The following is a 26,178-nucleotide window of genomic DNA, read 5'->3' on the forward strand; positions in this document are numbered from 1 at the left end:
GAGTAATTAGAAGATATCCAATATAATCAAAAGGCGACCATTGATTAGGGGAGATTCTATTCTTATGGCGAGGACAAAGATAGAATCAATTATTTCTAACTAAATATATGCACTTTTATTTCCAATAGATAGGCACCGACCTTGGCGTAATTACTAAACACTAAAGTTAGATCAATTTCTATCAATATATATTGACCGTGTGGCCAGTACATGTTTTAAACATCAGAAACCATCTTAGCATCAGAATATATACTTTGTTTTGACGCAGCACATAATGGAGGGAAGCAAGGCTGTCATGCTCGTGATGGTTATCCTCGCATGTACCACAATACTTTCTCAATGTAAGTACATACAAACAATCATTTGAATTCTGACAAAGTTTTGGTGTTAAGAAAAATCATTTGATCCGTTACAATCCCCCCCTTTTTTCGCACAAAAAGTTACTATCCCGTTTTAATCAGTCTAGAAATTATTTTACAATTTAACCATGAAAGCTAGTTGAACATGTACATCCTTGATTGCCTGCAGGCCATACGATTGATCGGATGGATAGCAACAAGCTCTCAATGTGCATATGTGGAAATTTAACCTGCCGTAATAATTTGTGCTACTGCTGTGCAGACACACTAGAGCCTTGTTTTGCCACTAGGGAGCAATGCATCATAGGTTGCGGCTGCAACCCTCCGGCACTGCCATGATGAACATGTGTAGTTTCATATATTCTGATGAGAAATAATGTAATGACAATTTCTAAATAAAATGTATGAGATACAATCGTTCAATTTAGTTGCTTCAATTTGTTAACCTACCAACATTTTATTTTTACTTTTTGGTGCACAGGTCAGCGTGTAGATGTGTGCAACAAATTTATCTAATCCAAAATACGCTGCAAATACATGGAAGCTACAAATTGCGGAACCCACACATCTGTGATTCCCAATCGCACCCTCCGCTTCTCTCTCTCTCCCTTCCGGCGACCCCTCCTCTCTCTCTGTCTTTCTCCTTACCTATCCCGCCGCCACCTCCGCTTCTCTCTCTCTCTCCCTGCGACCCCAGTCCGGCATGGCACCGTCGCCACCAGCCAGATCTCCCCCCAGCATACCCCGAAAGTTCCGGCACAGCCATGATCAGTGGCGAATCTAGGGGGACACCACCCGGGATTTGGGGCCCTTCATGATCATATGAACAACACTCACAAGATAAAAAAAAATTAATTTTGATGATTAATATTATCCCTGTTGGACCACCCTAGAATTCTTAGCTAGGTCCGCTGCTGGCCACGATACACCATCTCCATAAAACCTGCACGTGCCATGTTCTTCTTCCGCGCTGGGAGAGCTCGAGGCCGACGGCTCAGCCGGACTTGAGGAAGATGAACGGGGGCAGATCCCAGCCGGGCGCGGACGCGTGGCGGCAGATCACTGCTGGACGCGTGTTGCATCTCATCCACCGGTCTCCAGTTACGGCTGCCAAATCCTCTCGCGGCAGCATGGCGGCGTGCGGTGTTGATGGCCAAGGCGTGGCAGAGATACACCCGCGCCGGAAATCCGGACCGGGGATGCGTCTTTCCCGAGTCTAGAAGGCCGGAACTCCGACCAGGTCCGAGTCTTTGTCGACTCCGGCACCAGGCACGGTGTGCGTGGTGTTGGTGCCGTCCATGGACTAGGACTCTTCTCCAGTTCTCATAGCCTGACAGCTTGCCGAACCTGCTCGACATCCGGAACTGGATTCGAAGTACGTCGGTCCAGATACAACTTCGCGGTGGGGCAAGAACATGGTGGCCGGGACGGGATGGCTAGCGCTGTGGCTTGAGACAGGAGGACGCCGGGCGTTCGCCCACCTGCCGTCATGGGTGGAGATGGGGGGAGTCATGGGTGGGGATGGCCATGGGGATCGACATTGAGAAGAAAATAGGGACGGAGGTTTTTTACGGTGCCTTTGTTAGCCCCAGAGTCTCGCGCTCGCTCTCTTTGCACGGTGGACTCACTCGGGACCTGAATACACACACAGCTCGCCGGAGCAACCTGGATCTCACCGGAGTAGAAGCAGGGGGAAAAGAACACACACGCACACGAGAGACAGAGGTTGTTCCAGCACCCTATGCTTTGGGTGCCTTCCAATTAATTTCTTCTGGAGTTAGGTTGCTTCACAAGGCAATTCTTTTTCTTTTACAAACTACTATCGATGCAGTAAATGAGTAGGACATGCTACACAGTGCATTATCCCTTTCACACCTATCAGCGACTTTTGCCACTCCCTCCCCATGCCTCCTCGCTGCTCACACATGCAGCAAAGCCAGAGGATGGCCAAGTCCACCCGGCGTTGTGCTTACACAAATATGCAGCAGCTCATGATTAACAAAGTTTATCTTACAAACACAATTAGCAATGATAGATCTCAAAGACAAGATTACCATGCTATCAGCCTTTTGACACTGCAAGAAGGAATGAGTAGTAGAACATTGATTAACAGGGGTAGTTTACACTTTTTAGGTGCAATCTTTTTTTTTAGGCCTGACTATGCCGCTGCTCTACCACTTGCTCCTCGTCGTCGCCTGGCTTGCGATCTCTACCTCTCCAACCAGTCCAAGGTGATCAACGCTGCCCCATCCCCTGTCCCGTGCCATGAGTACTGCGGTTGGCCACCCGGACGTGGGCATCATCTGCGACCAGCGAGGCACAGCCAGGCCCACGCTACAGCTCGGCGAAGGCAACAACTACACCGTGCTGGCCATCAACTACGGCAACAAGGTCATCGGTCTTACCGGCGTCGATTTCATGGCGGCGGATCGACTGCAGCGCAACATGACCTTCCCGTCGGCCAGCTCCTTCAAGATAGCGCCCTATACTCCTTGCAGTTAATTTTAGTCATCGATCAGCTGTCGTTCTTCTCTGACTGTCCCTTCCCAGCCGCCCGGCATCGTCCCAATCAACTGCAGCGGCGGGCACACAGCTGCTGGGCCGCCACTACCGCGAGGCCGCCCGCCACGTCGACGGCTCCGGCCACCGGCTTCGTCCCAATCAACTCTCAGGACGCCAACACGTTCCTCCGCCGATGGCTTAGGCCGCTCCTTCCCCGGGATTAGGTGTTCGCCGGCCGATTCAGTTCCTCGTTTGGCGCAGAGCCAGCAGATGAGGAACGACTCGATCGTTCCGTGTTTCGAGAGGCCGAGAGGACGAGGGACCGCTCGCTCGGGCAGATGGGCCTGAGCCCTGGCGAAATTTCCTGGGGCGGTTTTTTGGGACTACCGATTTTGGCCTTCATCCACTCCTACTCCGTTTTGATACTCCTAATTTGGACCTTCCAATTTAATAAAATAGACGACTCACGTTGACTTAAAGGTACCGTAAAACATCTCTAGGGACGAGGCGAGAGGAAGAAAAACAGTGTGAGAAAAATGGTCCCCACGAGATGTCCATCGACCATTGCTTGTACTCTTTCCGATTCTAAATTCTTGTCTCATATTTGTTTAAGTATGGATGTATGTACTCTTAAAAGACGTCTAGATACATGTAATATTTCGACAACAATTTAGCATCAGAGGGAGTATTTTTTATAGTGAAATACTGTATACCGGAGTGGTATTTGAGGCGTGTGAATCGCGATGACGGAGCGAGCTGTGACGATGGCAGGTGTGACCGCACCCAGGTGCATGAAACCATTTATTCCGAAAAGAGGTATGCCGTAGTAAGTTAGGTCAAGCATCTACACCATCCCACCCACTAAAAATAAAAGCATGAGTTATGTCAGATCAAGATGGTACGCACCGTCCACATACCAAATCCAACGTTCTAGTAGATCAATGATGTAAGGGCAACTCCAGCCACGCGACCCATTTGGGTCGGACCGGTCCGTTCGGACCGAAACAGACAAAAACACGCCCCCAGCAGGGCGACCCATTTCGGCCCCCATCCGATTTTCTGTCCTCCACGATCCATTTCCAACCCAAATTTTGTTCAGGTTTGGTTTGGGACAGATAACATCTTTGCATTGCGTTTATCATCCCTTTGCTCCTTTTTCTTCTCTGGCTCACATGTCTATAACCAATAAAGCGGACCAAATGGGTTGCCTTGTGGGGGCACTGATAGAACCAAACAGACGGAGACCGGACAACATGTCCAGATCTTTCCGGGACGCAACCTAAACAGACGCATTTTGCCACGAATTTGGGTCGCGTGGCTGGAGTTGCCCTAAGACGTGAGTCTAACCGTCCCCTTCCTCCCAACCCTCACCCATAGTGATAGAGATAAAGAAAAATAACATATTTTCTAAAGAACTTTAGTCACTATAATTACCGACAATGTATATTTTGTTCATTCATTATGCTATTGTCACATATCCTATGAGCTAGATGCAGTCTCTGCATTGCTTGTGGATTCTGCACACATGTAGGAAAACTATTTATATTGAGTCATACGTGGACTGATGAGCTTACAGTGAAGTTACTAGTGGAGTATAAATAATTCCAGGCTCCAAAATTTCGCCGAAAACCAGGATGCCGCCGCCATATGAACTCCGCATACATATAGAGAAGACGTCAAAGGATAAGCCCAAGGAATGCAGTTGCGAACTGAAGGACAATGGAAATGGCCCAAAACCAAGAAAGCCGTCAAATGCATCCTCTGATAGTTCACCCGACCTGTATGTGCTACATCTGTTGCATCAAAATAACCATGAAAACATGAGCTTATGTACCCATCGAGTTGAGATTCCAATCTTGCATTATAGCTATTTGGAGAAGTTTGATACAGTATGATAAAGGACAATGTCAGAATGTTGGGTAATCAAAGTTATACACAAAACATTGTCTACTGTATAATTTAGAAGTTAATTTCTCCAATATAAAATATAAAAGTTCAAGGATATTCAATATTAAAAAACAAAAGTTCACAATGACTAACTATTACGATGCAAATTTGATCACTTATTAGTTACTACGGTCAAAATACTAGTATAGGTATTGGCCATCAATCAACAAAGTAATCAATTTTTTAATGTTCGTAGGATCATTTTCACATAGCAAATAAGTAGAGGGACTAAGTTGTAATTTGTACTTTGTATATACAGCAAAAGAATGGAGAAGAGAAGGAGCACTAGAAGCTTGAGGAAAAGTCCCCCCAAAAATCTCTATGTCTAATTATGCTGAATAAAATAATTTAATAATGGTGGGTGGGTAACTTACCCAAATAAAATAGGGGCAGAGGATGTCTTCACAGAAGTTGATCCTTCGAAAATTTCTAGACCGACGCTGTCCGATAAGTAGTAGCCAGTTGCTGCAGAATACTGGACAGATAGAGGACCGTACCGGAGGTCAAACTCACATATATCTCTTCTGCACGTTCCATAGCCGCCACGGATTAGGTCTTTGCATCTACTATCGGAGCATGCCAGCAGAGCCGATGATGAGGACAATTTTGGGTCAAATAGTCCAGGTGGAGCCTGATCACAGATAAAAGAACATTGGAAAATCATCTCAGTTGTTTGATCAAAAAGAGCATTTTCTTCTAAGAGGAAAGAATTATAGCTTGAGGGCAAGAGGTGCCACACACTGAGTTCCGGTGCACCCTGTGGCTGGCAAAAAAAACCCATGGTATGCTACTCCCAGTATCAATAAGCATGCTGAAGTTTTTTGGTGGATTTCCCATTTGCACACGGGTCAGGTAAGGCCTGCAAAGCAAAAATGCGAATTCGAATGTCTGAACCAGATCGTTGCAGAATTTAATACATTTTGAAAAGAAAATTGTTGCAGAATCTAATAAAATTTGGGATTGCTATCCATTATTCCCATCGGGTGTGAAAATAGTCCCTAATACTCTTTGGTGGCCGTTCAGATGAGCTTAGCTAGCTAGGATCTCTCGGCCATCTTTGATATCCCTTCACCCCTGAGCTACTGTTGCCATCTCTTGCCAAATTGGCTTAATATGATGTGAATGGCTAGACAGCATGCAATGCAATGCAATGCAGAGATCTTTTTATGTTTCAATTCAACAAGCGCAAAGATGATTCTTTTGAGGCTTCAAGGCTAGGCCTGAACGAGAGTTCAAGTATAGTTTCAAATGATCAGGACAAATATGTTTCTTTTTTCCCAAAAGGAGGATAACCCTGGCCTTCTGGTCAAATATGTGAGAATGTTAATATTATCTACCTACTGAATGACTTTTCTTGCTCTATCCTGATGAACTGCTGTTGCAGAAAATTTTTTGACTTAGCTCTCCCATAGCATGCCATTCAGACGGTGATAGTGAAAGCTATTTCAAAGATGCCGAGATCTTTAAACCTTGTCGGACACTATATGAAGCCAAAATTGGATGAAAAATGTACTCCTTACTTGCCTTTCAGAACCGCGCATTCCCTCGTCCAGCGTGTCTCCTCTGGTCCATCTTCACGAGATGCTCGGTAGATATATTTGTCGTCGATCGCCCCTCGAGCCGCATCACCGTCTTCTGAGCTCCCCCGGCAACCACGGCCATCAAGACAAGCAGCGTCGATGCTGCAACCCGCATGAGTGACCCTGCAAAACACGGCGAGCAAACATAAATTAATTTTTGCATTGTGCTTCGTTTCGTTACAGAGTGGCAGAGCCACATAGTGGGCCAGAGCCCACCCTGGGGCCTGGGGTTTAACCACCAGCCCATATATAATATACTGCTACAGCCGAAAACAAAAGGCCCAAGCGTCCAGCGCCCCCAACCCAGCAGCAAAAACAGATTGATCTCAGCTGATCGATTCCCATTGGCGAATGGCATTCCCCGTTCCTGATTGATCCCTGTTATGCTTGCCAGGCAGCCGGCTAACCCCTAGCAGTAGCACAAAAGACTGGACACATCGTGTGATCGTGAGAGCCGGACAGCAGAAGTGACCGGCGGGTGGGTATGATGCTGATTGCTCCAATTGATTGACTGCTTAACTTAGGGTTTGCTCTAACGGAGAATTTGATAAATTTTAGGATTTTTAATATTGAAAGAGAAGGGGAGACATTGCATCGATCGCCTTTTCTAAGGGATGCAGCACAGAAGATCGCTTCTTCTACAGTTCTACTGTCCAAAAAAAAGAAGGTTTGGCTGCCCCGCACAAGCGCGCAGATCCTGCTGCTTGGCTGCTCCTTGCGCCCTCTCGCTTGTGGAAGGACAGATTAGCTGCGCAGCCGCCGTTGCTAGGGAGTTGGACCTGCGCTCATATTATGGTCGGTGTGTTCACTTCTGCCGGTCGTAACTCTCACAGCCTAGCTCTCAGCAACGCCGTACAGCCCGTCAGCCCCTGCAAGAGCTTCGCCCGGCCGCCGGACCGCGCCATCAACTTCTCCCATATATCATGCCGGTCGCCTCTCCCATCTCCACCCACGGCGCAGCAGGCGACAGCGCCCCCATCCGTCACGCCGTCGCATTCCCCTCGCCTATCTCGCTCCGATCTGTACACCAGGCCTGAAATCCTAATTATTGCTTGCAACCAAGAGTACTTTCCGGTGCAGCGGATGCTTTGAGGTTTCACAGTTCGTTGATATTCACCTCGATCTACTACCTTTCCTCTCGTCCTGCCCTAGCCGGAAGAAAAAGGAAGAAGAAACATGGACAGAGAAGAGAAGAGATGGAGAGAAGCGTACTTGTTGGATGGCTGATGCTTCTCATCGGCGGCAGGAAGCTCTTGCTCCTCGCGGCCACCCGGCTGCTGCTACTCATGGCGTAGGGCGGGGCTGGAGGAAAGCGATCGCCCTTGGTCTCCACCTGCAGTCCTGCGCAGCAGCGTCGCCTCTTAGCCGGACTCGAGGTCTCGAGGTCTCGAGGAGGAGAATACCCGACGACGGAGCTCTCACTCGGTTCCGGGTGCTCCTCACTTTCCTCAGCGCCCAGCAGCACAGGCAATGGACTCCGGCGGACACGAACCCTCGCGCCCTCGACTTGTTATGGTCTTATGGAGCGGCGGAGATAGGCAATGGATGGAATACCCGGCGGCCTGTCCAGAGAAAATACTTTTTCCCGTCGTCGTTCCCCGATCATGCATGCCTCCAGTGCCACGTCTTGTCTAGTATAGCTTTTACCTCTTCGGGGATTTTGCCATTCTTTTTTGGCTCTCCGGTACACTTGGCTTGTAACCTAAAAACATGCAAGTTATAAAGTGCAGCAACTGCAAAGGCATTATTGCATGATCAGTTGATCACGAGGTAAAAGATGCTCTTGTGTTGTGTATGTGTTCGATCAGCTCGGAGCCGCCCGAAACGCTTGTTGACTCATTGTGTCGTGTTCATCTTAATTAAACGGACATTATTACTGCACTCGACGAAGAAAACGGTAGCAGGCCAGGGAATAACTTTTCTACCTCTTTGGCACACTTGGCTTGTATCCTAAAACATGCAAGTTATAAAGTGCAGCAACTGCAAAGGCATTGCATGATCAGTTGATCACGAGGTAAAAGATGCTCTTGTGTTGTGTATATATTTTCGATCAGCTCGAAGCCGCCCGAAAAGCTTGTTGACTCATTGCGTCGTCTTCATGTTAATTAAACGGACAGTTGTTACTGCACTCGATGAAGAAAACGGTGTATAGTAGCAGGGTAGGAATAAATTTCAAAGCTATTAAAGGTCCATCAGCCTTCGTTTTTTTTTTTTTCCAAGAACCTTCGTATAGTGTCACTTGACCAGGGGCCGTACGGCCAAGTTACTTTATTTCCTCCCGTCCAACATGCATTATCTCTTTCTCGTTTTGCTTCGCGGTTTCTTCAGGGGCCGCCTAGTTCTTGGCAGACGACTACCGAAGAGTTTTGCCAAAGTCAAGTGTGCGGGAGAGCCGCCGTCGCATGACTAGCGCGCCACCGTAACATCTCCTCTCCCTCAAAAGAAAAAAAAATCGGAAGAGGGGGAGAATTGGAAGAGAGAGAACAAAAGAGAAAGAGGAGGCGGGCCCTGCACGGGACACGTTTCGGATCGACCGTGCCAGCGGAGCTCCACAAATGACTGATTTTTGTTTATTCTAGCTTCTTCCGTTACAAATCAACCGTGCTTAAAGCTTTGTATACAAATACATAGTATCGAGTGTAACGAAATGGCAAGGATCATATGATAAGAGCTCAAAATAAAACTCAAACTGCAGACAAGTACGAATGCAAGAACAGGGCAGAATTTGCTAGCAATTCACAGCATTTTCTGACCTTAGTATCCACAGGGATGATACAAATATGGATCTTGGTTTGCATGTATGGCTACTCTGCTAGTAAACAAGCACCTAGACTATATGACCGTTATGTATACTAGAAAGCGGCCACGCCACCTGGCACGCACAGGCGCACCCATCACATTATCATAAGGCAGAACTCATTGTATACTTTCTTCGTTGAGCTCTGGCAGCACATCAACAGAGTGGTTCTCTCTCACCAGCGCGACTCCATCACCTGGCGCTGGACGGCTTCGGACGTATACTCTGCGGTCTCGGCATACAGGGCGCAGTTCCACGGAACTTTCCCGCCCTTCTCCACCGACAAGATTTGGAGGGCTCAAGCAGAGCCCAAATGCAATCTCTTCTCTTGGGCCGTTTTACGCGGCAAGATCCTCACGGCGGACAACCTTGCGATTCGGTAATGAACTCACGACCCCATTTGCCAACTTTGCAAAATTCTCTCGAAGACAATCGCCTACCTCTGCCGCGACTGCAGCTTCTCGCGGGAGGTATGGAGGATTATCCAGAGTTGGAGTCATAGATCGCCGGCCGCCCTCCCTTCCTCTGGCTCCGTGAATGACCCGTGGGAGGAGATTATCTCAGGCATGGCGAAACACAAATATGGAGGAGTAGGGGGAGGGAGGGCACATTAGAAGGAAAAAAAAAGGAGAAGAAGGCAAACCAGCTCAGAGGACAATTTTTTTTGAATAAATAAATCCATCGAAAGAAAATTTAAAGGTTACCATTTATACTAAGGAGTAACTCGAAGATATCCAATAGAATTAGAAGGCGATCATTGATTAGGAGAGGTTCTATTCTTATTTGCAGGGACAAAGATAGCAGGCGAGAATCAATTATTTATATCTAAAAATTTACATTTTTACTTCCAATAGTGGCATGTAGACATCAATAGATAGGCCACCCACCTTGGCCTAATAACAAATACTAAAAATAGATCAATTTCTGCGAATATGTAATGACCGTGTGGCCATTACATCCTTTGATACACACCGAAACCATCTCTACATCAGAAGATACTTTGTTTTGACGAAAAATATAATGGAGCTAAGCAGGGTGGTCGTGCCCATGATGGTTATCCTTATAAGTACGACAATACTTTCCCAGTGTAAATACATACAAACAATCATTTGAATTCTGTTAAAGTTTTGGTGTTAAGAAAAATCATCTGATCAGAGCAACTCCAGCCGTCCCACCCATATGGCGTCCGGCCTGCCACATTTTTCGGCAATATGGGGGGGCTGCCAGCGCAAAGAATAATTTGGGGGCTGGCCTCGTCCCAGCCGGGCCCCCGATAGTAAATTGGGGCACCATTTAAAATTCATTGAAGTTGGCGAAATTTATTCAAATTAGGCAACATTTCATTGAAATTTGCGATAATTTACAAAAAAAAAAAATCAAAACCTAGCCCTAGCCTAGTCGTCTAGCTAGCCAGGAGGCCCCGCTGCCCAAGCTGCTGCCGGAGTAGAAGTCAAAGCCGCTGTCATCGTCGTCGTCGAGGACGATGACGCCCGGCTCCTGCTTCACCGGCGTCACCTTCTTCGACGCCTCTTGCGCCGCCTCGTAGTCCAGCCGCGCCTAGAAGTCAGTGTCGGAGGCCGCGTAGCCCAGGAGGCGCCGCCGCTCCGCCTCCTCCTCGCTGGCGCGCTGACCCGGAAATTCTTCCGGATCGTCGTCGCAACGGTGCGGGATGGCAGCCTGCTCGTAGTCCGGCGTCGGCATCCACTCTGGCTCCGGCTTCAGCCGGACGAGGCGGAGGTGGCCGCGCGGAGGCGACGCGGCCCGCCGCGCTCGGGAGGAGGAGCCTGGCTCATCAAGGATGAGCCAAAGCGACGATGAGCCGGCGCCACCGCCCAGGTAGGGGTGGCGTCCGGCCGGCGCTGGAGGAGGAGGAGCACCGCCGTCGAGCCTCGGCTCGTTGCCGGCGGCGATGTGGGCCAGGACGGCGTCGAGGGACAGCCCTGGCTGCTGCCAGAATGCACGCCGGCCCGCGATGTTGTTCCACACCGTCAGGTGCAGAAGATCGCGGACGCGCCGAACGCGCTCCTCCTCGAAGAAGGGCGTCCACGCGCTGCCGGTGTGGCGGTCCCACTCCGGCAGCGCCTGCTCCTCCGGCGTGAGGTTGCGAAAGAAATGCTCTGTAATCCTCTCTCGCCGGCGTGCTCCCGTCGACGTTGGCGGCACGGGCCTGCCGCCCAGGCTGAGAACCCACCCATGGGGAAGGAGGCAGTCCGGTGGCGCAGGGTAGCCGACCCGCGCCAACGCCTCGGCCTCATCGAGGCGGAGCCAGTGGCGGTCTTGCCAGTTGCCGGCCATGGCGAGGAGTAGATGGGGGCAGAGAGGAGGGCGAGGTCGGTGAGGTAGGACAAGAGCGAGAAGGCGAATGGCAAGCTTCTGGGCCGGCGCTGCCTTTTATGGGCGCCGAAGTTAACCCGCCGGGGGTATGAACACGGCGAGAAACAGGCGTTGGGAATGGGCGCATACGCGCCGCGTGGAAGCCGACGGGACTGGACGGCGGTTCGACCTGGCGACGCCATTACTCTCCTGGGAAGCCGAGGCGAAGCCGGTGGGCAATTAATGCCGAAGCCGGTGAGGACGATAAATGATGCTGACAAGGCGGGCCCGCAGCAACAAAACGCTTCGCCGGCGCCTAAAATCCGACCCAGCCGGCCTCTCCAAATTATTTTTTTAGCCGGCGCCAAACCCGTTTAGGGGGCCTTTAGGGGGAGCGGCTGGAGATGCTCTAAGTTACAATCCCCTTTTTCCAAAAAAAAAAGTTACAATTCTGTTTTAATCAATATAGAAATTATTTTACAATTTAACCATGAAAGCTAGTTGAACCTGCACATCCTTGATTGCCTGCAGGTCGTACAATTGAACGGATGTGCCTCTGCGGAAATTTAACCTGCCAAAATAATTTGTGCTACAGCTGTGAAGACAACATAGGGTCTTGTTTTGTGACTAGAGAGCAATGGCTCATAGGTTGTCGCTGCAACCCTCAGGCACTGCCATGATGAGTATATGTAGTTGCATGTAATTCTGATGAGAGAAATATAAGGTCATACAATCTCTGAATAAAATGTATGTGATACAGTCATTCAATTTAGTTGCTTCAATTTGTTCATCTGCCAACATTTTATTTCACTTTTCGGTGCACACACGACGACGGTCAGATTTGTGCCCGTCAATGAAGGGCGTTCTCCACTGACCTTTAGGTGGACGACTAATTGTGGTCGCATGCAGTACAGCTAACAATGGCCAGACCAACCGTACGCGGTATTCGATCATAAAAAAATGTAATTCTAGCTGCGAAGTAAGTCGTATGGACACCGCCGAGAGTCGGACATCTACAAATGCCTTCACCTTGCGAGGCTCAAATAACTATCCGAACGAGTCAGGACTTATTCGTTTGAACCCATCCCTCCAATGATAGAGATTAGAAGGAATTTTAGTTCATTTTTCTTTCAATCCCTCTCAGTCTCCACCAATCCAGAGGGGATTGATCACTGCTGAACGAGGCCTCACTGGGATTGAAACATAACCTAAGGTATCATCATTTTCAAACTTTCAGGCATACATTTCAAGAGTGAAAACTGTTTCTGCACATTCACGTTCATGCCCAAACCTACTACCATTATGTAGAAATAGTTTACGTAAAAAATTCTTTCTATTTCATCAAACAGATGTTATGCAGAAGGCCATTGCCGAAAATGGCAACAATGGGATGCATCTATATGGATGGTAGTGAGAGTCACCTTTATTGTTGTAGTTCGAGCGGTAGCAGACCGGTGGGATGTTGATGTTGTACACAACCATCACAGTGCGCTGGCCACAACCACTTTGGCAATTGGCACCCATGAGAGAAAGGGCGAAGGAAGAAGACGAGTGAAATAGAAGAGGCATGGCAGCATAGAGCCGTTGCGAACGCGCCGCTACGTCCCTATGAATAGGCGCTTGAACCTGACGCCGTCTGAGTACTGGACTGCATGCGCGGGCTTGCTGTCCTCAATCAGCAGGTCAGCCTCGGCCTGGGGGCTGGGGGTGCACGCTAGGCAAGGCGGCCATCTTTTATTCTACTTTAACATCGAACTTAAACTTTATACTGTTAAAACAAAATACTTCTTCCGTCCAATAAAAAATGTCTCAACTTTGACTAAATTTGAATGCATCTATAACTAAGTCATGTTTAGATAAATCCAAATTTTGACAAACTTGAGATATCTTTTGTTGGACGGAGGTAGTTGAACAGTTAGATCATCCACCATTAAATTGGTGGTATAAGATAAACAGGAGGATTAGAGCAACTCTAACAGAAACCGAACCCGGCCGATCCGAACTCGTTGTTTTCGGTTGAACTGAATCCAGATATGCAGTTTTGAATTGCTTTGCCCGATATCGAACTCAGATCTGAACATTTAAAAAAAAACATCGCGCCCTAGAGTTCATCAACTTCCACACCACCAAGTTCTTCATCACACATCACCAAGTTCATCGTAATCTCAGCACCGAACTACATCTCAAATTAACTACATCGGATATTACTAGTTAGGTAGGAGCAATTTAACAAAAACAAAAAATGTGCTCCTTTTTCTTCTCGCCGCCGACGCCTTCTTCTCCTAGTCGCCGGATGATGAGCTCCGGCTCCTCCGCAGGCGCTTTCCCCTTCGTCATCTTCTTCGATTCGGCGATGGCGCAGAGGTAGGCCGGTCGGCGTTGTCCTGCTCCCGGCGACGGCGTTCTTCCTCGTCGCTGGTGTGGATGGACGCTACCCACCTTGTAGCCGGGGTCTTTGTCCTCATCACCGGCGGCTTCTTCGTCCTTGTCGCTGCCACCTTCCTTCGCTGCCGGCGCCGCTAGGGTTTCCGTCGAATCGCTAGAGTCGGTGGGCCTCCCGATGCGGCAACCGGCGGTGCAGGAGGACTTGGCTTCGTCCCGCAGCAGCGTGGGGGCGAGGACCAAGCTCCCCACCAGCGGAGCCGCCACCCTCTCCGCCTCCTCCCGGAGGAAAGCGTCCCCATCGGCGGGCGGCATCCTTGCTGGCGTGACGTGCGTGGAACCAGCAGCAGGATGACCGCCGGCGAGCTCAAAGAGCGCGCAGCGCGCGCCGCCTCTTCATCGGTAGAGCTGCCGCCGCGGCCCGCATTCGACCACCATGGCAGGGAGCTAGGGTTTCCCCACCCACACAGGGAAGTGGTACGGCCGCCGCGACGAGTGGCGGAGGAGCGGGAGCAGTTCACATGCCACATTTCGTCAGAAATGTGGCCGCCGGGGTGGAGGAGAGGCGGCGGAGGCGAGATTGTAGCGGCGGTAGCTGCGGTGACTGGTCGTAGGTTCGAATCCTACTTGGGGAGATTTGATTCATTCTTTAATGTAAGAATAAAGAATTGAATTAAAGGGCTTGCTTTGACCCTTAGGAGTAGGTAACCCGTTCGCTACCCTTGTTTCTATTTCTATTGCATTCTATCTCATCGTATCACATTCTGTTCTACGATTCCACTTTGACAAAAGGAAAGAGCATACCTAAGTTCAATAGCTTTACGTCCGCTATCCCGATCATGATTTTCCTACCCTCAGGGGGAAGGACCTTTACTTTCCCCCTTTGGACAGCTGTGGGCGAGGAGGGATTCGAACCCCCGACACCGTGGTTCGTAGCCACGTGCTCTAATCCTCTGAGCTACAGGCCCACCCGTCTCTACTGGCTCTCTTCTCGGGGGTACCCCTTCATTTCGGGTTAAGAAGATGGGAAAGCACCTTTCTCTCTATAAGAACAGCGTGTTCCGAGGTGTGAAGTGGGAGAGAGAGGATCTGATGATTGAGGTTTTGAATAAGACGACCTTTGCATTTTAGATTTGGATCTTTTTCGTATTTCAAAATAGTGAAAAAGTCAAATAAGAGGTGTTAAGCTTTGCGGCGTGTTCGGATTTGGATCCAAACTTGCCCCTTCGAATGCCTACATATATGGCAAGAAATCGGCCGGATTCGGAGAAACGAATTAGATTTTCAGTTCGCGGGCCGTTTTCGGTAGCTGTTCTGGGCCTTTTTCAGCCCAAAACTGAAAACTCAGTTTGGATCGGGTGTATTCGATAACTTCTAGAGTTGCTCTTATCTAGCCAAGCCAAGTGCTAGAAGGATCACTCCAAGCTTTGCTAGGTAAACATGAGCCCACACATTTGCCTCTCTCGAAATATGCTCGGACATATTCATCACGAACCCGCAAGCTAAGTAAAAGGAATCCTAAAATACAGCCGCATCAACACTCTTGAAACGAGTGATTTTTTTTCTCTTATTACCTTCATTTTATTTTACCTTTTTAAGATCATAAGATTTCATATAAATAATATACGTGCAATTACAATATTAGAAAGACCGCGTATCCGATGAAACCAACTCTATGGTGCAAACTCCATTGATGAAAGTTCAAACAACTCTCAAAACAATTGCATATGTTAGAAAGCGGCGTATCCGGTGGAAACCACCTCTACTGTGAAAATTGTGCAAACTCCATCAAAAAGTTCAAACAATTCTAAAAGAAATTACGTATGTTGGAAAAGTGATGTGTTATACATCTGTAAAATTTCAAGTCCAGACTCAATTGCGTTTGGTAAAAAACGAAAAAAATCAGCATGAATAGTGGTCCTTCATTTGTATATATTTTTTTAATTTCTTCCAAATGCATTTGATTTTCAACTTGAATTTGCAGGTTTGTAGGGCATCACACCTCCAACATATGGTATTTTTGTAGGAATTTTAAATATTAAAATTTCACATAAATTTATGTTAACATAGAAATTTTTTATTGTGCATTTTTTGTCATTGAAATAGATAGACACTCTAAGCTTTTCCTACTTTTGGTCTTTACTAATTAAATTGCACATTTACTTTATTAAAGTTGCACAATCTACGTAAGTGAAATTTAGAGAGAAATAATGTGAGATTTTTTAAACGTATAAATCTTTGAATGTTGAATCATGTTTGGAAAGTTGCACATTCAACTTATGTGCAATACGAGCCACTACTTCCAAATGCATTTCTTTCTATTTGTTTTTTGCAATCTTTTGTAATCTAGTCTACACATGAATCTAGACTTTTTTTTTCTAGGCATCTCTAGAGCCCAGTTGGCAGACCCAAAGAACACTCAAATATATGCTACAAATGGAAAACACAAATATGCAAGTGGGAATGAAGGAGGTGTCCAACTAACTAAATCACTCATCTTGGTTATATCGGATTGTAGCCATCGGTTGACTGTCTCAGTCGACTGAGATCTAGGCGCGCCCTAAAAACATAGGCGGGATTGAGATGTGACACATGGTGAATTCGTATGAGATTTCATACCATAAGAATTTTTGCAGATAGTGTCTTAATTTAGATTGTGCATCAGATACAAATACATGAATTTCGGAAGACGGAAGAGGTTGATAGTAAAAAATGTGCATTGGGGATTCTGAAAGAAAATAAAATAAAATGAGGTTTGAGTTGTACTATGTGCCAAGGGACTCATAGAGAAAAATTGTGTAAGGATTCAAATCCACCCAAAGTTCTAGAGAAGTTACAATTCGAAGAGGCTCTAAACGTATTTTGTTCCTCTCTTTTTAAAACTTTCCGAAGACTAATGCTAGTCAGTGGTTCTAGCCATTCTGAAGGGCATGTGAAATTGTGACCACTTGTAAAATGCTTTGTTCAAACAAAAGTCAAGTGACCATAGTCCATAGACCACGAGGTAAAAGTAATTGTTGTGTACGGTCCATCAGCTAGGAGCCGGCAACGGCCGTTTACTCATCATATCGTGTTCATGTTAATGTTAATTAAACAGCTGTTAGTGTACTCAACAAAGAAAACGGTAGCCGGACAAAGAATAAATTACAAAGTTATATTAAAGCTTGATCAATCTTCGTGCAGTGTTACTTTGACCAGCGGCCGTACTACCAGTTTATTTTATTTTTCCTTCCCTGCTCCCCACCGCCATCTCAGGCTCGTTTTGTTCCACAATTTCTTCCGGCTTCTTCCGTTACTAATCAGCCATGTTTATTTTCTGATTGCATGTTTTGTAGACACGTACGTACAGCGTATTATCGAGTGTACGGAAAAGGCGTGGATCATAATGCAGATGGCGAAAACAAAACCTTGTCTTTTCATTTTGAAAACCGGAGCTGAAAGCTCAAAATAAAGCTGAAACTGCAGGCAAATACGAAGGGAACGAGAGGGTAGAATTAGGTAGCGACTCGCAGCATTTTCTGACCTTATTACCACAGGGATGATACAATATGGATCTTGGCTTGCTGCTGATTTGCTAGGAACTACCTCCGAGATTATATGGCCGTTATGCACATATCAGTACGTCAGTCATGTGCGCTTAGCAGTTCCCCCGTAAACCAACCCACTAAACCCCCATTAAATTCCCCTCCTTACATGATCCCATCAGTCTAATCATCCGCCTTTGTTGCTCTCGAATTGTACTACTGACACAGTGCCACTATCAGCACTCACTCAGCAGTGGTACTGTTCGGTGTACTACGGAGTAGAACCAAGGAAGACCCCTGCCCTGCCCTTCTCTCTCCACCGAGCCTAGCCGTGAGGGTGACGTCCCATTCTCTCTCTCGCGCTCATCCTTTCCCCGACACACGTCATTTCGCCTCGCCACGCACAAACCAACGGCCTTTTTTTTCTCTCCTTCATAAACACAGTTTCTTCCAAGGCCCCGCCGCTCATACACATCTCGCTTACCGCGGGCCTGGGGCAGGGCCGGGCCCGCGCGTCAGTTGCCAGCTAAGGTACAACTGTTTCCCGGCATGGAGCCCGGCTGGGGGAGAAGAAAGAGGAAACGGGAGAGAAACCAAAAAGGAAATCTAGCCTAGTCTTAGCTGGAAATCGATTCTGTTGACGCCACCGACGCGCGTGCGCCCAGTCGGGGAATCGATCCCGGCTGTAAAACCAAACCAAGCTGGGGAGTTCATTTCCGATTCTGCAAGGTTTTACTGCGGATTACTAGCGCTAGTACTATTGTTACTGCTCGTATTTCACAGGAATCTTAATAGGCCCTGTTTGTAAGGATGAACTGTACTAGCATAGCATAGATCTGTACTGTGCTGGCATGAATTTTGTTTGCGGAAAAAGAAGGGAGCAGCAGCTGTAAGCAAGCAAAAGGAAAAGAAAATCATATAAACTATACTCCAATAAATCCACATACAGTGTGAAAAACGAAAGAAGAAAAAAAAAATCTCGCTCCTTCTCTCTACCCCCAAACGCATCCGCCCATCAAAACGTCCAAATCCAGATCTTGACGCGGAGCTTACACTTTGCGTCCGTCGTCGTCCCGCCGCCTGCAGAGGAGGAGGACGAAGAGGACAGCCTGATTTTGGACCGGATCGGCGCGGGCGCGGCGGCGACGATGATCGGCTCAGGGGAGGGCGCTGGCTTGGCGAGCCCCGCGGAGAAGCCAGAGCAGAGGACGCGCACGTTGATGCGCTTGGACTTGAACCGCCCGATCTGGAACCCGACCTTGGAGTCCATCTCCACTGACATGGCGTGGGACTTTTTGGATCTGAGGCTGGCCGCCTGGACGGGGTCCACGGTGGCGGCGGTGGCGGATGCCGAGCCCTTGATGACGGTGATGTTGCCTGGCGGGTGGACGAAGCCCGGCACGGTGCCGTCCCCGATGTCCGTGCCGTCGGCCGTGAAGGCGGACCCGATGTCGCCGTAGGCGAAGGCGATCTTCTCGTTGGTGTTGCGCGCGGTGACCGTGAACTCGATGCGGGAGGTCACGGAGTCCGCGTCGGAGACGTTCAGCGCCGCCAGCCGGAGCGAGGTCACGGCGAAGGTCGGCGGCTGAGGGTGGTACATCACGTAGAACACCCCCACGGCGATGGCGCCCAGGAACACCAGCCCCACCAGCACCAGCGTCAGCCACAGGCAGCACGCGCAGCACCACCCGCGCCCGCTCCGGCGGCGGCGGGGCGGCGGCTGCATCGGCTTCGGCCGGTACATGGGCGGGGGAGGGACGCGGCCGGGCACCATGGGCGGAGGCCGAGGCGGGGCCCCACCGCCGCCGCCGTTCGCCGTGCCGTTGGCCGCCCGCGGCGCCGCCACGGGGACCGGCTTGGAGGACGGCGCGTACGCCCGGTCGCCCATTTCTTCTTGGCCTGTGTGTGCGCTGCCGCTCAGCTTGGGGAAGAAAGAGAAGGAGGGACGGGTGAAAGAGACTGGGGGGAAACGCGGAGAAGAGGGCCGCAATAAGTGGCCGCATTTATATATGCACTGTATATATTGTTGTTGCGTGTTTGCTTGCTGGCCTAGTTACTACTCGCTCGCTATGCTCACATTTTTTGGTCTCTTTAGGCAGTGATTAGTGAGCTTTGCTTTTGGATTTTCTTGATACTTTTCTATTGCCGTTACTAATGTTTTCGATCTTTTCTTGCACTTTCTCCCTAGCGTGGCCCTCTAGACTAGGAAATTGTATTCTACGGAGTAGTTTTTCTATGTGCTTGGACGCCTGCATTGCTTGATTTGTTTACGGTGTGTTTGGTCTTTCATGCATATATACATGTGTGGTTTCTTAAATATATAGTGAAATGTAACGAAATATCATTGACTATTTTTTAATATATTAGTTCATAATATGAAAAATAGCATATTGTTTCTCCAGTTGTTTATGCCATTTTGCTCACTACGGCATTGTTTGTGAAATAACCTTACTAAGGGCTTGTTTGTTCCTTCCCTGCCCGGCGGGGTTCGACGGGAAACCATCAAATTTCAATTCAGTTTTCCTGCAATCCACTCCAATACCTGCGGGGATTGCTCTAAACGAACGGGGCATGATACGAAGCCATCGGCCTAAAATTACTTTATGCTACGATTGTGTTGGCTTGTCACTCCTGTGGTTTCTAGATTTTTATGCTACTTTATGCTAATGTGAAGCCGTCGGCCCAAAATTACTTTACGCTATGTTGTGCTGGCTTGTCGCTCCCGTGGTTTCTAGATGTTTATGCTACTTTATGCTATGGGACATTTCCAGTGAGAAACCACTGATCTGAAAATGGCTCGCGTCGCTTCCGGGGGCGGCTCAAGCGGACTAGCCGTCACCCCCATCGCGCCTCCATCTCATCCTCTCCCCTTGCCGTCGTCTGAGGAGACCGACGGGCGAAGCTCGTGTGGCGGACGGCGGCCGCGGAGTGGCGATCTGCGACGAGCTGCGACGGCCTGGGCTACGGCGTGCAGCGGCGGCTTAATTTGGGTTGGCCGTGGCGGGTCCTTGCTCGGGCTTCGTATTGGGCATGCTGATGACTGGATCCAAACAACTACAGGTTCGAGAGGGCGTGCGATTTCCGTGAAATCCGTGCTGACCTTGGTCATGACAAACGATGATACTTTTTCATTTCCGTTACTAATGTTTTTTATCTTTTCTTGCACTTCCTCCCTAGCGTGGCCCTTTGGACAAGGAAATTGTATTCTAGTTTTTCTGTGTGCTCGGGGCGCTTACATTGCTTAATTTTTTTTATGGTGTGTTTGGCCTTTGATGCGTATGCTTGGTTTCTGAAATGTAGTGAAATGTGACATCAGACAAATGCAATATTAAAATATAATTGATAATTTTCTTAATATATTAGCTCATAATCTGAAGGGAAAAAAACATTTTGTTTCTCATGTTGTTTATGCTACTTTGCTCGCTATGGATTTGTGAAATAACCTCGTCAAATTGAAGCCATCGGCTCAAAAGTGCTTTATGATATATCGTGTTGGCTTGTCGCTCCAGTGGTTTTAAGATGTTTATGCTACTTTAAAACGGTTTAGACCTTTAATCTGACTGTGTATACGAATATATGCCTTATATATGTGATTATGCCTTCCATTTGTCTCATCCATTGGACTACTTTTGTACATGATTGCACATGTATTATTCATAGACAAGTTTTTAGCTGTTGAAATCATTTATTTTTTGGCTATTTCTTTTCCTTTTTCTTTTTGCAAAACGCTATTTGAAACAACACACGCTATTTTAAACATCCGCGGTGGACGCCGCTTAATCTATTAGCACGCTATTGCAAACATTGGTTTGATGATATATTGATATTTTTCTACTTGGTTAAAATTGACAAGGTTTAACATAGGACAAATCAAAATGAATAAACATTTTGAAACTTCATAATGTTGATCATCATCATTCTTTACAATAAAATATTTTCATAAATTCTTTGTGTTATATGTGATGACACACATGCATATCGCCAAGAGATCAACTCACTAATCTAGCTCCATTAGGAATCATGATATTGGCAATCAATCTATATCTACTCCAAGAGCACTTTTCTATTACCAAAATCTTTTTAACATTTGCAAAAAGACTTGTTGTTGTCCACAATTGATATATATTGATCTTTAGTGCACAATGCTCATGGCCGATTTTTCTAAATAAGTAGACAACCCATCAAAAAAATAAACTCGTACACGCATTTGATGCTTTAACATGATGTTCCTTTGAAATCCATCAAATTATATACTATACCTATGTCCTATCAACCATCTAAGTAACTAATTTACTGAGGCCATCACCATCCACATTGAACATTTTAGTGTCACCAAACACTCTCGTTGCTCTCGAAGAAATAGAAAGGTGTTGCAAATCAGAAATAATTGTTATGAATTGCATAAAAAATAAGACTTGAATGCATCGTAGTAGAAAAACGGCACAAGTATTCAAAGAATTTCACAAAGATGTACGGACACATCAGTATGAATTGTACGGTGGTGGATGGTAATGGTAAGTTCCTCATGTTAGATGTATAAACTCCACATGTCCACGGTTCTCACCCATGTTTCACAAAAATGTATAGACCCATCGGCCTAGTATCTGGCTGGAGCACACGCACAGTCATACATGCACGAATGCATTACATCCTTTTCATTTCAGTTGTGCTTGGTAAAATGTTCCACTGATCTCTATGTATCAACAAACTTAACTCTATGGTACATATACTAAAAAAAATCACCCCCAACATTAAGAGGAAAAAGAAACAGCGTTTAGGCACACAAATTTCTAGCAAGATTGTGATATTCTTACAAACTAGAAATAATTTCGACGTTGAAAAAACTGAAATGCAACAATATGAAGTGAGTATGTTTTCGTGAGGAGACAACAGTGTACTATGAAGGTTTTTAACATGTGCCACAATGGGTATCATATTAGTAGCCGATATCAACATCATGATCATCTTTAAATCTAAAGATAATAAGAAGAAATTACCGGTGAAACTCTTGGAAGTTTTATGGCGCGGCGAACTACTTGTTGTCTTCAATTGGGCTGCAATCCATCGCTTCCATCTGCCCTTTTTTTTTCTTCCAAAAAGGATCTGTTTTTGAGTTTTTTATTAGATGGATTTTTAGATTTTTAACATGGTCTCTAGTTTACATATTTGGCAATTACTCCCTCCGTTCCTAAATACTTATCGTGGTTTTAGTGCAACTTTGTACTAAAACCGCGACAAGTATTTAGAAACAGAGAGAGTACTATCTTAAGTTCATATATGTCATTATCGAGCATTATAAAAAACGGTAAATCTCATGAGATTATTTTACCTTGCTAATTTAATTCTTTTATATACATGAGTAGCCAAAGTTATAAAATTTGACCGCATGATTTTTTATGAAATCACGTATTTCACGGATGCGTGTAGAAAAAAAGTGAATCCTCTTTCGTACTCCTACCACATTGGTGTACTGCACGAACCAATAAAACCATAATGCGCACTGGCACGTACCTATAAGCACTAGTACAATAAATTCGCAATACAGTGTGAGTAGATTTTGGCTGCTCTCGGCGATATTATTGGGCTCACGGTAGGTAATACCGTACATACATATATGCATGTACTGATACATGCATATACAATATACTCGTATCCTACGTAGTACAAACCAATCATGGCGTATAGCACCAGGTACAGCTAGGCAAGCCATATACGGCTAGGAATAGAAGGTAGGATTCCCTTTCGCCACGCACCATTTCTTCCATCGGCGCCGTTCGTTTCTCCTGCACATGGACACGTAACGGTGGTCACAAGGAACGGATGAACGGCTCCGCGTTCCCTGGAGATTCGTGCCGCGCAGAGCAGCGGCATGGTCCATGACGTGGTGGAGACCACGAGAGATCAACGGATAAGGGGGGGTTTGGGTTGGCATCTATACGTGTGTGGGGGAAGAGAGTGTCATTAGGCGCAGAGAGCGTTAGTGGGTTTTGGTTGTCTGATGGAGACCTCTTGAGGATCCCCTGCGGCGTCAGCTATATGTAAACCCGGTCTCCGGCTCACCTTGTTTGCAGTCGGGCATTCTTAAGCTCTGAGCAGTGAGCACAGAGGATCCTGTGGCATGGGTAACTGTCAGAGGCCCATCAGGCCGTTGTGCTCACTGATCCGATCATGCGCGTCCCGTTAGAATTGAGCGTTATACTAATCATTTGGGCAGAAAAAAGAAAAGAAAAACTCGCTCAATAATTTCGCCTTACCCATGCGAACTCCCAGAGATAAGTCAGATAACATTAACATGGACGGTCCGGTCCACCTGACAAGTTGAGACTCGATTTTGTCCAACCAAGTTGCAAAAAAAGAAGAAGAGTTGCAGATATATTCCCCGTTCTATTGCTTCGAATCACTTGCCTAGCTAGACAAGTGGACTGAAGTGGCGGTGCCTGTTAGTGTTAGTTGGCTTAGCAGCCACTTCTCTCTGGAAGAGAAGAAAAGAATCTCCTCGCATCGCACAGATTTATCCCCGGCCGTTCCAGGCAATCCTAACAGTTAAGATGATATTCCGCCCGTTGCGACGGGACTTTTCACATTTTAATATTTTATAATATATTTGAAGAAACGCGTGCATTGCATAAGAAACAAACAAATAAGACATGAATTAAGGATCCGATATATAGAATATTATAAGCAGTTGAAATGTTGACGAGGTATGTTTTTATACAACTTACAGCAACGTCTAGCACTAATATAGCATTCCTGACGTCACCTCAGCTGTAAGGTTGGCTTATATTGAATTCAAAGAGGCATTCATTATCTGTATGGAAATGTTCAAATTTGTGTTATGGCCATATGATAGGAGAGGCAAAGCACACCTAAAACAGGAAATATATGGTCTGGAGTCTGGACATCCAAAGAAAGACTGAATAATACTCTACTACTTTAGCTTTTAAAATTGCAAAGAAAGCAGTAATACACTCAAAATCTAACAAAAAGAGATAACTTTATCATGTACTGCAAAGAAACCTGTTGTTTGTGCCAGTAAAGAAAGCAGGAATGCACACAAAAAGCAGTAAGTTGTCCCTTGTCTAAATTCTTTTTCCAACAGATGTGTCTTCTGGTAGAAACTGATCATTAGAAATCAGAATCAGCAAACAATATAATCATGTGGCATGCCTTCATACTGAAATAAGAATAAATATAGGGCCAAAGTTTGAAACAGTAGGAGAATGGCCTCTTCATATTATATTTTCTCTAGGTAAAGGGAACTTGGGCCGTGCAACATCTGATTTCATGCCGTTGTCGGATTTCATCAGAGGAACTCTTCACAAATGAAAAGAACTAATAAAGAAAAGGCAAATCAGGTATGAAGCATAAAACTTGGGGTCAATCTTAATCTTAATAAATAAAAAATTACAAACCAAATCATGGCCGGGGAAATCAACATGCACCTTAAAAATCTTCTGAATATTTTAGTTCGTAATCACTCCATCAAGATTTCACGGGCTGGGGGAGGATGCAAAATCTCCTGGTGAAGCATAGGCTAGTGAGGCAACAATGCATCTGCTTAGCAATTGGAAGGAAAGGGAATTAATTAACATAAAGGATAAGTCGCAGGGTACTCACCTGCTCACGGCCAGAGTCCACGTCGTCGTCAAAAGAAAAATGCCCTGTGCTCTTTTGTGCGCATGATGCTAGACAGCTCCATCCTAGCGGATGAGTGTGGAGTCGCAGTCCGCCAGGAAGCAAGGGTCCAACAGTCCAACTCCAACTACGTCGAGCGCGTCATCGGCTGGAATGCCGTGGACTACATCGAGGCATCTAAAAGTCATGGCTATGAAGAAGAGGAGGGGATGAATTACCAGGGGCTGATGAGATCTCACTCGATCGGATGTGTAAAGACGATTTTTGCTCGGGAATATGAAGAGCTCGCCTGGCAAATTGCATATACGATGGACGATGGTGGGACGTGGCAGCGGAGGAGATAGTGGCATTGACGCATTGTTAATGGGGAAGATGAGCCGCCAGGGAGGTGCGGGAGGGAGGGGAGGCCGTGGGCAGGGAGGGGGAGCAGCGCCGATGGATGGATCCACGTTGGCTGGGCGCACGTTCCGGTGCGGGAGTCCGGACGACACATGTATGCAACTGGGGATTGCTCGGGCCGACACGGGAATGCAGCCAGAACGAAACGGTCGTGGCTTGTGGGAATAATGCGGGCTGCTGACGTGACACAAATCGTTGACATGATTGGTTGTTGATGTGGATAGGCTGCATGTTGAGAGAAATAACCCAGTGGGTTGCTTCTACCTATATATAAAAGATTTGCACTGACCGGGGGTGATGAGATCGAGACCCGGACCTGTATACAAATACGTACTCTCAACCTGGAGTATGTACGTATTTGCGAGTTTGCGACGTGCGCGTGTCTCAAGCAGGCACCGGAGAAAGTCTGTCGTACGCTCAACCGCCATGCACTGTGCACGTATATCTGTCGGAAAGAAGACAGAAACCAAAAGGAAGACCGGCCAGGCCTCGTCGTCTCATTCGGCATTATCGACCGTTGATTCGCCCGTCTAAGTACGTAGTGGCTACAGACCAAGCAATGGCCAGGTGTCCCTATGGCTGGTCGCTCGCACGTATCCATCAGTCGTGCATGCAACAGCATTAACTTGGTGCCATTTGCTAGCTGTATCTGCTAACGACGGTGTGTTATGCTAGTAATAGTAATGTAATCCTAAGGGTCAGTATTGACCAGGCTCTCGATGTTGCGGAAAATGGGAAAG

General features: G+C 47.0%; 2 protein-coding genes, 1 long non-coding RNA gene and 1 other non-coding gene across 4 annotated transcripts; 1 reads left to right on the top strand and 3 right to left on the bottom strand.

Annotated features, from left to right (window-relative positions):
* The first annotated feature begins 258 nt into the window (after window positions 1-258).
* On the top strand, window positions 259-796 carry LOC112271161. Its single transcript, XR_002964090.1, has 2 exons — window positions 259-341; window positions 529-796. It is a non-coding gene; the product is annotated as an uncharacterized LOC112271161 (long non-coding RNA).
* Window positions 797-4,264: 3,468 nt separating this feature from the next.
* Window positions 4,265-5,666, bottom strand: LOC112271151 (aspartic proteinase-like protein 2). Its single transcript, XM_024460203.1, has 3 exons — window positions 5,548-5,666; window positions 5,183-5,439; window positions 4,265-4,654 (listed from the first exon to the last, which is right to left on the bottom strand). The coding sequence occupies exons 1-3, from the start codon at window positions 5,587-5,589 to the stop codon at window positions 4,432-4,434; spliced, it is 522 nt and encodes a 173-aa protein (XP_024315971.1). The 5' UTR covers window positions 5,590-5,666; the 3' UTR covers window positions 4,265-4,431.
* Window positions 5,667-14,774: 9,108 nt separating this feature from the next.
* TRNAR-ACG lies at window positions 14,775-14,848 on the bottom strand. The gene has a single exon. It is a non-coding gene; the product is annotated as a tRNA-Arg (tRNA).
* A 3,446-nt stretch (window positions 14,849-18,294) lies between these two features.
* Window positions 18,295-19,394, bottom strand: LOC100843768 (NDR1/HIN1-like protein 13). The gene has a single exon (XM_003569195.4). It carries the CDS (start codon window positions 19,290-19,292, stop codon window positions 18,420-18,422), a length of 873 nt encoding a protein of 290 aa, XP_003569243.1. The 5' UTR covers window positions 19,293-19,394; the 3' UTR covers window positions 18,295-18,419.
* Between the last annotated feature and the right edge of the window lie 6,784 nt (window positions 19,395-26,178).

The sequence above is a fragment of the Brachypodium distachyon genome, chromosome 2 (genome assembly GCF_000005505.3).
Source record: "Brachypodium distachyon strain Bd21 chromosome 2, Brachypodium_distachyon_v3.0, whole genome shotgun sequence".
Classification (NCBI taxonomy): domain Eukaryota; kingdom Viridiplantae; phylum Streptophyta; class Magnoliopsida; order Poales; family Poaceae; genus Brachypodium; species Brachypodium distachyon.

Excerpts from the sequence above, each read along its gene's own strand:
- LOC112271151 (XM_024460203.1), bottom strand. The coding sequence starts at position 5,589 with ATGGGTTTTTTTTGCCAGCCACAGGGTGCACCGGAACTCAGT. Across the intron at positions 5,440-5,547 it reads AGGGTGCACCGGAACTCAGT|GCTCCACCTGGACTATTTGA; the intron begins GTGTGGCACCTC and ends ATCTGTGATCAG. Across the intron at positions 4,655-5,182 it reads TCTGCCCCTATTTTATTTGG|ATGTAGCACATACAGGTCGG; the intron begins GTAAGTTACCCA and ends TTGATGCAACAG.
- LOC100843768 (XM_003569195.4), bottom strand. The coding sequence starts at position 19,292 with ATGGGCGACCGGGCGTACGCGCCGTCCTCCAAGCCGGTCCCCGTGGCG.